The 16,970-nt window shown below is 34.6% G+C and overlaps 2 protein-coding genes across 2 annotated transcripts in view; one reads left to right on the forward strand and one right to left on the reverse strand.

Moving 5' to 3' along the window:
- Positions 1–4,018: 4,018 nt before the first annotated feature.
- Positions 4,019–15,350, reverse strand: LOC132724150 (nudC domain-containing protein 2-like). Its single transcript, XM_060708975.1, has 5 exons — positions 15,212–15,350; positions 9,880–10,115; positions 7,724–7,791; positions 5,655–5,668; positions 4,019–4,271 (listed from the first exon to the last, which is right to left on the reverse strand). The coding sequence occupies exons 2-5, from the start codon at positions 10,063–10,065 to the stop codon at positions 4,078–4,080; spliced, it is 462 nt and encodes a 153-aa protein (XP_060564958.1). The 5' UTR covers positions 10,066–10,115; positions 15,212–15,350; the 3' UTR covers positions 4,019–4,077.
- Positions 15,351–15,457: 107 nt separating this feature from the next.
- LOC132724125 (leucine--tRNA ligase, cytoplasmic-like) overlaps positions 15,458–16,970 on the forward strand; it is a 35,674-nt gene continuing 34,161 nt past the window's right edge. Inside the window, exon 1 of the mRNA XM_060708940.1 lies at positions 15,458–15,613. The gene's annotated coding sequence lies outside the window, so the exon portion shown is untranslated. The remainder of the gene's footprint in view (positions 15,614–16,970) is intronic.

Consider the following 16,970-nt stretch of genomic DNA (forward strand, 5'->3'; position numbering starts at 1 on the left):
GAATACTAAGATTAAGTAGACACTTGTAGACTATGTGATCTTTGAATTTAAAGCCATATGAAAATTATGATCATTGACTATCACAATTTTGTACATTTGTTTTGTACCCATGTTTACACAATCATGTATGACAGTTATTTATATTAAACAGCAGTTTATACATTTTCTTAATCCTTAAATGGCATTATTTTTAACCTATATAAAACAGGTTTTTGGAGACTCGTCTTTATAATATACAGTGTTTGGACACTTTTTACACATTAACCTGTAGACTATCAAACTTTGTTTTACACATTAACCTGTAGACTATCAAACTTTGTTATATTAACAAAGAGTAATTGTTTAGAGTACTGAACCCTCACACTTGTCAGTTTTATAGTTAAATATGGACCTGATTGTATTAGATAAAGATTGAATATTGTGATGGCTGTACATAATTTAGTACAACCTGTTCTATTTTGGTCACTTCCACTAATTGTTAAGCTCTGTTCAATCAGAATTTAGTTTAAGACACACATTTGTAAAATAACATTTCATATATGAAGATAGTTTTATAATTGAAAGTTATATTGGAATCATTCCTGGAAGGGATACCGGTACTTCTTGTGTAACTGTTGTTTGAATTGTGTAGTTTTAAAATTGATGTTGTTTGAAATATTTTATACTGAAGTATATGAAGCACTTGAAATTTCTATTAAATGTAAATATATGTATTTATAGACGAACTTTGTGGACTTATAAGAAAGAAATATATTAAATCTGACCTTGCACAATTTTTGTGTTTTTATTTTTTTGGGCCTTTATGTTTCTTTTTAAGACACTTCTGACTAAACTATAGCATTGGTATTTGCTAGGTACCTGCTAGTGAAAAAAGAATAGTAGTGAAAAATTTTGGTGTATGACATTTTCAGTTTGGTGCCCAGAGTGATTCACTGATTAATACTGGTGACTTGGGAATAATCCAAACTTACTGTAGTAAATTACAACTTCTCTAGTATTATAAGTGATTTAAAATCCCCACTTTGCATATTTATCAGTAATGTCTGTTTTTATATGACAAATGGAGGAGTGTCTGTATGGTAATATGTATATGGACTTGAAGAATGTCAAAGGGAGTTGTACAAAAATGGAACCTGGAAGAGATATTTTGAATAGGTATTTGTTGCAATACTTAGACAATGCATTTGTCTAGTTCCATGTTCAGTTAATCTGTTGTCAATTCCTTTATTTATTATGTTTTTACTGAACTGCAGACAAGAATTTAAACAAGGTCTGTGTATAGGCAGCATGTTCTACTTTTCTGTGCTGGATTATATACGAGGGATGTCCGGAAAGTTCATATACTTCTTCATTTTTTATTATGCCACCGCAGCATCTGCGATGCGGTGGCATATAGCGATTCACCTGTGTGTGTGTGTTTGTTTGTGTGTTTGTTTGTTTGTGTGTGTGTGTGTTATATAGATTATATAGTGAACTTAAAAAATCTTCTTGTGAAAAACCACTAGTCCAATTTCAACCAAACTTGGCAGGATTGATCCTTGGGTGAAGGGCTTCCAAAGTTGTTCAAAGAATTTAATTCCATGCAGAAATCTGGTTGCCATGGCAACCAAAAGGAATTATAAGAATAAATTTAAAAAATCTTCTTGTAAAGACCCAAAAGGCCTAGAGCTTAGATATTTTGCATAAGGCATTGTCTGGTAGACCTCTACCAAGATTGTTCAAATTATAGCCCTGGGGTCAAAATCGGCCCCGCCCCGGGGGTCATTGATTTTCACTATATGTACATATAGTAAAAACTTAAAATACCTTTTTGTAAAGACCCATAGGCCTAGAGCTTAGATATTTTGCATAAGGCATTGTTTGATAGACCTCTACCCAGTTTGTTCAAATTATAGCCCTGGGGTCAAAATCGGCCCGGCCCCGGGGATCATTGATTTTCCTCATATTTACATAGTAAAAACTTATAGTAAAAACTTTAAAAAAATTTCTTCTAGCAATTGACAAATGCTAGAGGTTAGATACTTTACATGAAACATTGTGAAGTGAACCTCTAGCAAGAATGTTCAAATAATAGCCCTGGGGTCAAAATTGCCCCCACCCCGGGGTCATTGATTTTCAATATATACATATAGTAAAAATTTAAAAAATCTTATTGTCTGAAGGTACAAGGCTTAGAGCTTTAATATTTGTTAAATGATATCATCTATAGGTACTCTAGACTACCAAAGTTGTTCAAATTTTGCCTCTAGTGTCAAAATTAAAAGTGAACTTTGATATCAGCTGACCTAGATTTTGACAAAGTGTATTACATGTTGTCCTTTGATGCAGTCATGAAATTGTAGGCTGTGTGAAATATGACCTTCACCACCAAATTCACTAGACTCAAGTGCATTGATATATTCCTACTCTGATCTTTTATTGAGTTAACAATAGATTTAACCACTAATCTGATAATAAGAATTAGATATGCATTATGACAATCTTCAATTGTATAGAAACAAAAAAATCTGTTCCTACACTACTATTTAGTGTTATATTATTGCGGTGGCATAGCATTTTTCTCAAATGCAATCTTGTTGTATAACCATACGTTGTACAAATTTTGTCAGCAAAATTATACATATCTATATTAAAAATTACTAAAATGTGACTTACATTTGTATTTTAACAGTAATTACATACAACATATATACATCATCATGGAGCACTTTGACAACGTCAACGGCATCAAATTAACAACTTCATGTTTACCTGCTATTCAATTTCTTTTGATTTCAACAGCCATGGTACCTGCCAGGCGTATACTTAATACATGTTATGTTGGTTTTATTTTATGAATTTCATAAAGTAAAGATTAAAATCTAAGTTGGTACCATATTAGCGTTGCTATGAAGTTGAATATCATTACGTTGCTCCGCCCGTGAATTCGACGTCATTTTTGCGACACAAAATTTATGCACCATCATTGCCTATAATCGTCGTTAACAAGCTGTTTATTTGCGTATGACGTCATAATTTTCACTAAACATCATGTAATAGTATCTCATGAAGTCACAAAATTATAACGAGAGTTTGCGCTAAAATTACAACTTTTAGCAATTTATCATTCGAGTAGCTATCGTCATGAAATCAAAGTGCTCCCTGATTCGTTGATCATGTTGCCATGGTAATCAGCGCTTTGCGAATATTTCTTTTATCATGTTTTTTAATTCAGAAATATGTAGCAGATAAATACTTTAGCAAAATATTCAATCATCATATTGATATGACTGCTTATAATAATTTTATAGCCTTGTCTACGAACTTTCCGGACAGCCCTCGTACAAACATGTATAAATGCAAAATGCATCATGTCACTGTTGAGTCATCTTTAAAACAGCGTCCCGAGAGCTTTCTATAGCAGTGACGTTTGTTTCTAAAAATAGAAGAGCAGAAAACAAATCGTCAGTTTACTAATTTGGTTTAAATATATTTATTTAAGCTTGATTGCGAAACAATTTCTTGCAACTTATATTAATCACTTTCCAGTATGCTTTCTGGAACCAACCATTACTGGTGTCAATATAAAGAACAATCATGGTCGTGACCCAAGTAGGACATCCTTGAGTTGAGAGGCAGACACCTTGACCACTAAGCCACTGCTCCCCTTCCACTAATTTACATATAGAGAGGGGACCAGTAGATTAGAAGAATCGATGGGTTTCCTTATTATGTATTCTATCTTTTCCATTTTGATTCGACAATGAAATGATTTATCTTAAACTTTGGAAAAAGGCCGTGTTAAACCCAATTAAAATCATCTTCATTATATCCAAAAAAAACCAACAATTTTTTCTCTTTGGATGTAAATTTTATTCTGAAATAAACCTTTTTAAAGGAAATTGGGAACATAAAAGTTACTGCTGCACATGTATATCCTATTTCCTGTAATATTGTCATGTTTCAGTGACATGCACCATGACCTCTTGTAACATGTTTGTAAAGAAAAGTTAGCACATGTAATCATACTTTTAGTCAAGGTTAAATTGGTTGTTTTTAAGAGCACTGATGAAGATGTTCATGTTGATAATGTAATAGCTAACTTCCTGGTAATTCTGGTCCACCAGTATGATAGTTTCCAGTTATCTCGGCATTACTGAAGTCCATCCCAGGATTCTGCAAGCAGAAGAAACACGTGTCCAGATTCACATGTATACTATGTATATATAATCTGTTGTGTACAGTAGTATATATATAGTATGCAACTTGACAGATACTTGGATTTACAGGTAATTAGTTAATATTTTCACCATTCATCCAACTCCTTCAAAGGCAGATTCCGTCTGAAAATGCAGAAAAATTTCATTAAATGTGATGAAATAGCTCCATTACGGTCAAATAGCCTTTAAATATTAAACATAAATGCAAGTAAAGCACTTAAAATGGAAAAATCTACAAAGGACAATAAAGGAATATACTCTAAATTAACTGAAAATTGATTTCTTTTGAGTGAAAAGCATTTTCAGGTTATTTGGCACACTAAAATTGATTACTCTGAAATAAACACGGGGTGAGAAAATGATCTGAAAAGTTGCACACAAGTTATTGGTCCAGAACTACATCAAATGGTATACAAATTTTGGGGAAAAAATATTTTCTGTCTCGTATCAAAAAACTTCAGTAGAGTCCCAATACCATAATTTCAAAAAACACCATAATTTTTTTCTCATAAAAATGTACAGAGATAAAGAAATAAGTTTATTTCAAAATTAGGGTCTTTGCAGTTACATGTATTTTGATTTATGTTAAAACATATTATTATGAACGTAAGTCATATTTTATTTCATGAAACACCCCCAAATTTTAACCCAAAAAACATCTTTTTTACATTTTTTTAACCATTAATTAAAAGGCCCGGGGGAAAAAAATTGTAAAGGTTAAAACCCCCTAATACTTGCCATTTTTTTGTGAAATTTAGAATATTTTCCCTTTCCCATTAAACTAATTGTATTAATAAAAAAGAGGAACAGTTAATCTTTCCCCCCATCAAAAAATTTTTAGAAAAATATTTTCCCCGTAAACAATTTAGATTGAAGTGAAATTAAAAAAAAAAAGTTTAACCCTTAAAATTTTTCTTACTTTTTTACCCGGTATCTTTGAAGTGAATTTTTTTTGCATCTGATATTGTATTGGACGCCTCATACCCGCCCTTTTTAACCAAAGACTCCAGCACTGGGCAGCTGTTGCATACCCTTTTACCCTAAACATATAGCAGGAAAAACCCTGTCCCTGTTCATATAAAACCCCTGATTGTTAAAAAAAATGGGATTTCTTTTTTTATAAAAGATTTTCACTCAAAATTATCCCAAAATATATATTTGGGAAAAAAAAAATGCTACAAAATAAATAGGGGTAACCCACTAGGCCTCCTAATTTAAAATTTATTTTTTAAAAAAAGTGCTCCAATTTTTCATATATGGACTGTTATACCCCCGAAATTTTTTAAAAACAAGAGACCCTTTTTGGCTTATATTTCTCACCTGGTAAATAGGGAAAGGGATATACTGGGAGAAAAAAATTTGAGGGTTTAAAGTGGCCTTTTTAAATGTTGTTTTCATTTCAATTAAAAAGCATAAAAATTAAAAGAAGTGATTTAAAATTTTTTAAAAAAGAACCTTTTAAACCCCGACTGGAAATTAAATTTTAAAAAAGAACAAGTTTGTAAAAAACAAATGCCCCCGGCTCTGATTCTTGTCAGTAGCAATATAGCAAAAAATGTTTACCCATTCACTCAGTTATGGACAGAAACATTGCCAAAAAATTGTAAACACAAGTTGTATAGCTTGACAGAGTCATGGCATTTTGTAATTGTGAAATATATAAGTTGCCAAGTCATTGCTATGACTTGTGAAGTGATAAATATTCAACTTTATCAAATATAATTATATAAATGTAAGAAATCTATACTTGGCACCCTTGACCTTGACCCACTGACACCTATAGAATATCATGCATGTTATCTTCCTACCAAATATGAAATACACCTGTCAATAAATAAAAGCCTGTATGGGCAAAAATGTTAAAATCTATTTTGAGCATTGATGGACCTTGATCAAACTGACCCCTAACTCAATCCAAGGAAGAATACCATGCAAGTTATCTTCCAACCAAACATGAAATAAATCTGTCAAAAATAAAGGCTGTATGGGCAAAAGTGTAAAAATCTATTTTTAGCACTTGTGACCCTTGACCCAACTGACCCCTAACTCCATCCAAAGTAAGAATAACATGCAAGTTATCTTCCTACCAAAATATGAAATATATCTGTCAATAAATAAAGGCTGTAATGGGCAAAAGTGTAAAAATCTATTTTAGCACTAGTGACCTTGACACACTGATCCCTAACTCAATCAAAAGGAAGAATACCATGCAAGTTATCTTCCTATCAAATAAGAAATACACCTGTCAATAAATAAGCCTGTATGGGCAAAAAAGTGTAAAAAATCTATTTTTAGCACAAGTGACCTTGACCCACTGATCCCTACCCCAATCAAAAGGATGAATACCATGCAAGTTATCTTCCTACCAAATATAAAATATATCTGTCAATAAATAAAGGCTGTATGAGCAAAAGTGTAAAAATCTATTTTTAGCACTGGTGACCTTGACCCAATTGACCACTAACTCAATCAAATTTTATGTTCCTATCAATTATAAATGACATCTGTAGAATATGGTTAATACACCTGTAAAAATCTATTTTTAACATTGGTGACCTTGATATTGGTGACATTGACCTTGACCCAAATGACCCCTTACTATACCCAAAGAAGGAGGACCTCCCTTGGGATGTTTGTATTAAACATGAAAGACATCAACCAAAAAATAAAGGCTGTATGAGCAAAAATATTTAAATTTATTTCTAAACCAGTGACCTTGACCTTGACCCTAGAGACCACTTACTCCACAAAAAATTAGAGGACCATTAAAGGTATCCACCAACCAAATATGCATGATATCATTAAATAAATTAAGCAATTAAGAGAAATTTACGTTAAATCCAACTTGCCGGAATAGGTTAACCAGACAAGGCCCTATTTTCAAAGTGAAAAAAGGGAAATAACTTGGAAATATGGATGACACAGTTATATAACTTGGCAATATCATGTACTTTGTATTGATAAGTAAGTGTGGAAATTATGAAGCCATTAGTACTATAGATAGAACTTAAGATATTTCCAACTTGCCGTTTTAGGTTAACCACTATTCATTTTTTAAGTGCTGAAAAGGGCAATAACTTGGTAAATATGGAAGCCATAGTTATGTAACTTGACCAGATCATGTACTTTGTATTGATTAGTAAGTGTGTAAACTAAGAAGCCATTGGTACAGGTAGAATTTAAGAAAAATCCAACTTGCCGTTCTAGGTTAACCTCGTACGGACAGACACACGGACGGACGGTTCAATTACTATATGCCCGGGGGCATAAAAAAGAGCATAAGTCTTCACAAATAAACTTGGAAGGTAACCTGCCTTTTAGAAATAGTGTCACATTTTGAAATCTAGGTTTGAAGTGATTTAAGTAATTATTTTTGAAATAGTGTCATTTTTGGAAACCTAAGTATGCATTCCAAGTTTGAAGTGATTTAATGTTTGTAAATTCTCAAAATAGACTCAGCAAATGCAGATCCACTATTTTCCTTCGAAAAAGAAGCTAATGATACTAGATTGCTAAAAATAAACTAAAGAAAGAAGTATTTACCTATAGTCCAAACGCTGTCGTCACTTTTTACAGTAGCTGTTAGATCTCCCTAAAACAGATACAAAAATTTGCAAGTCACAAGTTTTAATTCAAACAGTATTTTGCTGTGCTTAGAACTACAATTTATACAGACTTGAAATGATGATTAAATTTCACAACAATTTTAGGTTCTAATATGAACCTTTATTAAAATAACAAGTCCATTTTTTAGATTTCAATCCTAATGGATGACAAACACATAATAAAACAAAAAATTCTTTCAATGATTTTGCAAGTTTGTGTCCTGAAAAAAAGGATTCCTATTAAAATACTGAAGAAGACAAGAGGGCCATGATGGCCCTGAGGTCCCTCACCTGTATATATCCCAGTCCCCCCCCCCCCCCCCCCCCCCCCCCCCCCCCCCCCCCCAATGTTGCAGGGTCAATTTAACCCCAGGGCTTTTATTTGCACAAACTTGGTAGACACCCATAAGAAAATGTTTCATGCTAAACATCTAAGCTCTAGCTCATTGGGCTTTTTAAAAGAAGATTTTTTTAAGTTTTTTACTATACACATATAGTTAAAAACAATGACACCCCTGGGGCCGGGCCAGTTTTGACCCCAGGGCTTTTATTTGAACAAACTTTGTAGACACTTACTAGAAGATGGTTCATGCTTAATATCTTAACTCTAGCTATTTGGTTTTTTCAAAAAGAGATTTTAAGTTTTGCTATACACACATATAAAGAAAATCAATGACCCCCGGGCAGGGGCCAATTTTGACCCCAGGGCTTTTATTTGAACAAACTTTGTAGACACTCACTAAAAGATGTTTCAATGCTTAATATCTTAACTCTAGCTATTTCGTTTTTTTCAAAGAAGATTTTTTAAGTTTTTGCTATACACATATAAGGAAAATCAATGACCCCCAGGGCAGTGCCAATTTTGACCCCAGGGCTTTTATTTTAACAAACTTGGTAGACACCTATTAGAACATGTTTGATGCTAAATATCTTAGCCATAGCTCTTTGAGTTCTTTAAAAGAAGATTTTTTAAGTTTTAACTATATGCATATAGGTAAAATCAATGACCCCCCGGGGCGAGGCCAATTTTGACCCCAGGGCTTTTATTTGAACAAACTTGGTAGACACTCATTAGAACATGTTTCATGCTAAATATCTTAGCTCTAACTCTTTTGGTTCTTTTAAAGAAGATTTTTTAAAGTTTTTACTATATGCATATAGGGAAAATCAATGACCCCCAGGGGCGGGGCCAATTTTGACCCCAGGGCTTTTATTTGAACAAACTTGGTAGACATCCATTAGAACATGTTTCATGCTAAATATCTTAGCTCTAGCTCTTTGGGTTCTTTAAAAGAAGATTTTTTAAATTTTAACTATATGCATATAGGGAAAATCAATGACCCCCCGGGGCTGGGCCAATTTTGACCCCAGGGCTTTTATTTGAACAAACTTGGTAGACATCCATTAGAAACATGTTTCATGCTAAATATCTTAGCTCTAAGCTCTTTGGGTTCTTTAAAAGAAGATTTTTTAAGTTTTTACTATATGCATATAGGGAAAATCAATGACCCCCCGGGGCGGGGCAATTTTTTGACCCCCAGGGCTTTTATTTGAACAAACTTGGTAGACACTCACTAGAAAGATGTTTCATGCCAAAATATCTAAGCTCTAGCTCTTATGGTTTTTTAAAAGAAGATATTTAAAGTTTTTTCTTTCGGTTGCCATGGCAACCAGAGTTCTGCATAGAATATAATTCTTTGAACAATTTTTAAAGGTGACCACCAAAGGAACATTCCAGTGAAGTTTGGATGAAATTGGCCAAGTGGTTTATGAGGAGATGTCATTTAAAGTAAAAGTTTACGGACGGACGACGGACGGACGCCGGACGGACGCCGGACGAAAAGCGATCACAAAAGCTCACCCTGTCACTTTGTGACAGGTGAGCTAAAAAAAGGATAAAATAATCACAAAATAACCGTAAATATTGGACTAGCACTTTTCATTTTTATAATCTACAAAACAGCCTCTTTCAAAATCATTTTAGTAACAAACAAGTTTAGGAATGTAAATGTATTGTTGCATTATGAAAATTGTAATGTAATTCAGATATAACTGACCAGCAAGAATTTCTTTACCTCTATAACTGTTTCTCCTTTTACTGATACATGTAATCGTTTTGGCATTATGTTGACTTTGACCTGTTTTCCAATGGTTCCCTCCTCCAGGTTAACTTCTACATACACCTCATCCATGGTCTGATACCAGCGACCCCACACTGTTGTACATGCTGCAACTTCGCTTGTCTCATCGAAGTTTGACATCTCTCGTCAGTATTTACAAAAATGATCTTTTTCTTTCAATCTGTACCAATCTATTTCCAAGAAAAAAAATAATTTCAAAGAGTTTTTGTTTTAAAATCTTTCCTACAAATCTAGTTTATAAATATTTATCAAAATATATAATAGGTAGTTTTAAATAACTATATTTTATTGAATAGGGTAAAAAATGAAAATATAACAAGGGTGCCATAGTCACAAAATACGCCCGTTTACGAAAAAGCTTTAAGATGGAGATGGGGGCATTATGGATTAAGTGTTATCTAGCAAGCCAAATTTTTATTCTTGGCACAGTGGTTTTTAAATGAAAACCTTAAAACAAATCAATAGGGAAGATATGCACAGAATGGTTTTTATGAACCTTTGACCTTGGTCGCAGGGACCTGAATTTTTATGCACGGCCCACTCAGCCTCACAATGAAACATTTGTTGCCAAAATTCCTTTTTTAATATTAAAATCCCTCCTATGCCATGTAGAAGTTTTGCCTCCAGACAAGTTGTTTTTTCTAATGAGCTCTAAACTTGGACCTTCACCTTTTACCTAGAGACTTGGGTTTTATGTTGCAGGGCACTAAATCTCATGGTGGTGAACAATTCTATAAAAGGTAACATTAAAATTCCCTCCATGCATGGTAGGAAAATATGCGCTTCCGGACAAACATCTGGATATTTAATCATCTCCAGTGACCTTGACCTTGCAAATATTAACCTAAATTAAATGTGTAACACCTGTAGTCATGATAGTTACCATTTGTGCTACAATCCATCAATAAATGATGACTAAATGGTCCCTATAACCATCTTCAAATTTTTATCTGAACTTTGACCTCTATGTGTAACCTTGACTTTGGTCGCAGGATCTGAATTTTGCATGCGACACTCAGCCTCACAATGGTGAACATTTGTGCCAAGTTATATTGAAAACCCCCTATGAATGTAGAAGTTTTGCTCCGGACAAGCGTTTTTCAATGAGCTCTAAGTGTGACCTTGACCTTTGACCTGGAGACCTGGATCATGCATGGAGCAATACATATCATGGTGGTGAACATTTCCATAAAGTATTATAAAAAATTCTTCCATACATGTAGGAGATATGCTCCAGACAAAATCTGGATATTTCACCATCTTTAGTGACCTTGACCTTGCATATATTGACCTAAAGTACATGTGTCACAGCCGTAGTCATTATAATGACCATTTGTGTTACAATCCCTCAATTAAATGATGATTAAATCGTCCCTATACACATCTTCATATTTTTATCTTTTTTTTAAACGGGCATATAAAAAGTACAAGTAATTTAATAACTAAAAAATTCTGATTTAAGATTTTATTCTAGGGAAATACATTTAATTACAATTCTTAATCTTTGAATGAGCTGAACTGATATTTACTTGAAAAATTAAAATATAATTAAATTTCTATGAGAAAGTATTTACATTTGATAAGGTAATTACTGTATGATCTTTATTGAACAAATACCAAGTCTACAGAACACCATAGTTATCACAGTTAAGAATCTTGACCAATGAATGAGACATGTGTAAATAAATGTTACATTCTTTAGAACATACTCAAGTCCAAGAAAGAGGATTATTTCATGCCCTTTGATTAAATTCTATTTTTAGAATTGAAAGTGAAAATAGATCAAGGGGAGTAATTGTGTAAGTCATTTATGAACAAAGTAATAACTTTGTTGTCTCCCTTTGATTAAATTCTATTTACAAAATCTGAATATTTCATCATCTTTAGTGACCTTGACCTTGCATATATTGACCTAAATTATATGTATCACAGCCATAGCCTTGTTAATGACCATTTGTGTTACAATCCCTCAATAAATGATGACTAAATGGTCCATATACACATCTTCATATTTTTATCTGAACTTTGACCTCTATGTGTGACCTTGACCTTGGCCGCAAGGACCTGAATCTTGCACGCGACACTCCGACTCACAATGGTGAACATTTGTGCCAAGTAATATTGAAATCCCTCTATACATGTGGAAGTTTTGCTCCGGACAAGCATTTTTCAATGAGCTCTAAGTGTGACCTTTGACCTAGAGACCTGGTTCATGTGCGCGACACTGCTCCTCATAGTGGTGAACATTTATATGAAGTTTCATTAAAATCCCTCCATACATGTAGGAGATATGCTCCGGACAAAATTGGACGCCGCCTGCCCGCCAGGGGCGTTCCCATAATACGTCCCGTTTTTCAAACGGGCGTATAAAAAGATCTTTCATCTTTAAACTGTACACCTATTCAAAGATTTTTAAATTTAAACTGGAGATGACTCCCATATTCATAATTCATATTTAAATTAATTAAAGATAACAAAGGCTAATAATTTGGCAATTGTAATTGCTCTTCTATATTTTTATGATTGTTCCACTAATGTTTATCAATAATTCACAATATTTTTTTTACCTCTGAAAAAAGCTGCATCTCCTAGCCATTACATTACTTATTATACTAGCATTATGAAAACAAACAATCAAAACAATTGTTGTATTTAAAATTTTTTTCAGTAGATTTTGATTTTTTGTTGTTTACCCCCCGATAATGGGATAACCACTTTGAATTCACCCCGAGGGACAGTTCTTTACTGCACCCCCAGGGGTATAAATCTGACAAAAAACCCTTGAAAAGGAAAAAGCTTTTATATCAAAAAAAGACTTTACTTTTTAACACCTGTACAGGTTTTTGGGTGAAATTTGCACCCGAGTTTTTTTTTTTGTCCGGGAAGGGTTTGGGAAAAGACATTTAAAAATTTGGGTATTTAAAAGTAGGTGGCTATTTATTGTTTCCCCTTTTTTTTTTAGCCCCATAACATAAAAATAAGCCATGTAAAAAACTTACAGAATGAATGACATCAAAGAAAAGTACAGTTACTAGCTAAAGAGACTTCAGCAAACAGGTTTTATAGTACTGCTAGACCTGTTCTGTTACTATCGCATAACATCAAAATAAAAGCGACATATGAAATTATGGCAGCCAGAACTACAGTTACCTGTAACCACCCAAGTACACAGGGACACAATGAATTCCTTCAAAAGTTATGCTGCAGAAACCAACTGTATTGGGACTTTGGGCCATTTTTTTTTTTAATTACTTTCTTCCTCTTGTTTATTAGAGGGCCATTAAGTGCCTCTTCATCTATTGCAAATAAGGCTCCCACGTTTACAATTTTTTGTAAACGTTTACACGATTGCTCAGAACCGAAACGATACCGTTTAAACGGTGGTACTTCTTTGTACTATACTACACCATGTATTCAAGTCTCAAATGATGACTTACTTTTTATTTACAAATAATTTAATGTTCAGGGCTCATCACGATTGAGTCCACACACATTTTCTGCATTGTATCCTCATTTCGCTCTTTTGAAAGATCAAAGGATAATCAACTTTACCAATGTATTATGTCACGATTAGTGCACGGTAATGCTGTGTGAAGGGTTGTAAATACCTATTTTCCGTATTTTACTTTGGAATAAACCAATTACAATTGATAGAATTCATGATTACATGCAATGATTTAGATATTTTGTAAAAGAATATAGTCATTTCGATTAAACTGTAAACATTACCGTAAACATTTTTGACTGAAAATCGAAACGACTCCGTTTAAACGCGTAACGGGGAGCTTTAATTGCAAAGGAATGAATTCTGTTGTTCATTTTTGTTCTTTTAACAGTTAGATGCCTGATTCCCCCCCCCCCCGCCATCCCTATTTGGTAGTGCAGACGGAAAAACAACGTCATACCATAATATGTCCTGAAGTTTCTCTGGACATATAAATCTGTTTGTAACAAGGGTAAAACTGTCTATTTACATTGTACTTTTGAAAATGGTTTAAAAAATCACTGTCTCTCTTGCCAGGATTTAAGATTTTTGGAAGTACCACAACACTTGCCCATGGAACATAAAAATCAAGAGGCCCCTATCTATTTTTATTTTTGTTAATCTTTAAAGAACATTAATTCTAGTAGCCTACGTTTACTCGAGATTATGAATTACGGACAGGGCGGACCGTGAGACAGGGCGGACCGTACCAGGGCGGACCGTGACTCGAGACTAGGCGGACCATATTTTGGGACAGGGCGGACCGTCACTCGAGACGAGGCGGACCGTGATTTAAAAAAGTATTTATATGTGGACTAATGTAATAAAAGTATTAAATTATTGATGTTTTTGTTCTTCGTATTAATATTTCAATGCAAATATAAAAGTAAAAATATAAAATACAGTAAGTTTTAAAAGTTCTTTGATGTGTCTTATTGTTTAATAAATTCTATTTCAGTGTTCTTTTTATTTCATGTGTCTGTGCTTATTATGTAAATTTTAATAAAATAGTTTTGTTCTTTAAATATGTCACTTCATTTTTTGTTATTGTGTTGTATTGCAAATAATTTTAATGTGATGTAATTCGTTATCATTGTTATTTCGTGTATTGTACAACAAAATATATTTTTTTATGTGTCTTATTGTTTAATAAAGTTTATCAATTTTAGCAGCGTTAGCGCCTTATACAAACAATGACATTGTAATATCCCGATAATTGGTCAATTATCACCTGCGTAAGTCGACGCAGTTACAAATAATTTCTTGAAAAAAAGTATTAAACTACTCTAATATATATGTTAGATTGAAATATTATATAAAGAAGACCAAAATCATCCACAATTGAATACTTTAAATACTTTTTTAAATCACGGTCCGCCTCGTCTCGAGTGACATCGCCCATTCAGCAAATTAATATACAATTACACATGAACTTTTAAAACTTATTATATATTTTTACTTTTATATTTGCATTGAAATTTTAATACGAAGAACAAAAACATCAATAATTTGATACTTTTATTACATTAACCCACATATAAATACTTTTTTAAATCAATGTCCGCCTCGTCTCGAGTGACGGTCCGCCCTGTCCCAAAATAATGTCCGCCTAGTCTCGAGTCACGGTCCGCCCAGGTACGGTCCGCCCTGTCTCACGGTCCGCCCTGTCCTGCAGGCGAGATTATAATGCTATCCGAATATTTTTATCCGAAAACATTAAATCATTCAGATTAAACTGGCAGTCAAGTAAGAATACATGCAGTTTCGAAAAGAAAAACACACCTGAAATTATTGTTAACAAGTAAATTACGCTATTTTTTTCCCAAAATATCACTACTATCGCAAATTGCGGAGGAAAACGGGAAAACACAGCAGGTAAATATTTTAGCTGACTTGATAATTAAATTGTCGTAAAAGGTAAATATTGTCAATCATTACAGATTTTATAAAAATTGCCTTTTTCACTGGATATTTTAACTTACCCCTAAACGAGACCTATATGCATTATATTTTCTGCATCAGCATTACTATATATTTTACGACAACTTGCCTATTTGCGTTAAGTCCACATGCCGGTTTTAAAACTGTCAACAAATTTTGACAGGTTGCATCATTTAGCTCCTTTATAAGTACAGGAACCCATATCGAGATTATATACGTTTAGTAACGTAGCGGACCGTTTAGGTATTCCATTTGTATTTGATTATTGAAATCGTTAGATAGCTGGCATATCCAGCAACTGGATGTGTGTGTGTTTGGTGGGGGGGGGGGGGGATCCTTGCATAGCATTTGTTAATTCTGAATAACTTTTAACATTATAACACTTCTTCTTCTTCCGGGTAATGTGCTGGGCCCCTCTGGAGCATCGTCGCACAATTGTGACTATTTACATGAGTGAAGGGAACATCAAGTGCAGCTAAAAACAGGTTAAAAACACCATGCTCCAGAGTTACTCGTGCAGCACACCCATCCTCGTCTTGTAGACCTCTAGGGACGGGCTGTCATCACGACTTCTGGTAGGCTGTTCCAAAGTCGGATCCCAGAAGGAAAGAACGAATACTTGTATGAGTTGACACTGGTGAAGGGTTGTAGGTACCCGTTGGCATGGCCTCGGGTGTGTACTCCAGCAGGGATCAGTATGTGATGGGCTCCGATATCCACCAGGCTGTTAATGACTCTGTACATCATCACTGCTTTGGTTTGCTGACGGCGGGCTTCTAGAGTGTCCCAGCTTAGAGCTTCCATCATTGCAGTAACGCTGCTGGTGTAACGATAATCACCTGTGCAGAACACGGCTGCTCTTCTTTGGCAGTTCTCGAGCTTACTGATGTTGGCCTTGGTGTGTGGGTCCCATACTGACGAAGCATACTCGAGCTGAGGTCTAACCAGTGTTTTGTAACATGTCGCCTTGATGTTCTGTGGACAGTGTGATAAGTTTCTGCGTAGAAAGGCAGTGGTGGTGTTCGCCTTCTTTGCAGTAGCGTCAATATGGCTGTTCCAGGAAAGCGTATTGTCAAGTGTGACATCCAGATACTTTGCCTTGTTCGTCTGCTTGAGTGTTTGGCCATGGATGGCATAGGACCCAGTTATCACTTTCCGCTTGTTGGTAATGTGAATCATCTCACACTTATCGGGATTAAACATCATCAACCAGTCTTGCTCCCACTCTTATAGGCGGTCAAGATCCTGTTGTAGTGCAATGCTGTCTTCCTCAGAGCTGATGGTCCTTATATAGTAGGCAGTCATCTGCGAAGAGGCGTGCTGTGGAGGAGACCCTGCACGGCAAGTCGTTAATGTAGACTAGAAACAAGAGAGGCCCTAGGACTGTGCCTTGCGGGACGCCTGATGTGACTGGTGCTGGAGAGGATGTCTTCCCGTCGAGTACTACTTGTTGTTGACGGTGTGAGAGGAAGCTGTTGATCCAACCCAGAGTCTTGCCTCTGATCCCATAGTGGTGAAGCTTGGCCGAGAGACGTCGATGGGGGACCTTGTCAAACGCCTTGGAGAAGTCTAGTAAGATGGTGTCGATCTGCTGTTTGTT

The sequence above is a fragment of the Ruditapes philippinarum genome, unplaced genomic scaffold, assembly GCF_026571515.1.
Source record: "Ruditapes philippinarum isolate M1 unplaced genomic scaffold, ASM2657151v2 ctg2324_1_1_1_1, whole genome shotgun sequence".
Classification (NCBI taxonomy): domain Eukaryota; kingdom Metazoa; phylum Mollusca; class Bivalvia; order Venerida; family Veneridae; genus Ruditapes; species Ruditapes philippinarum.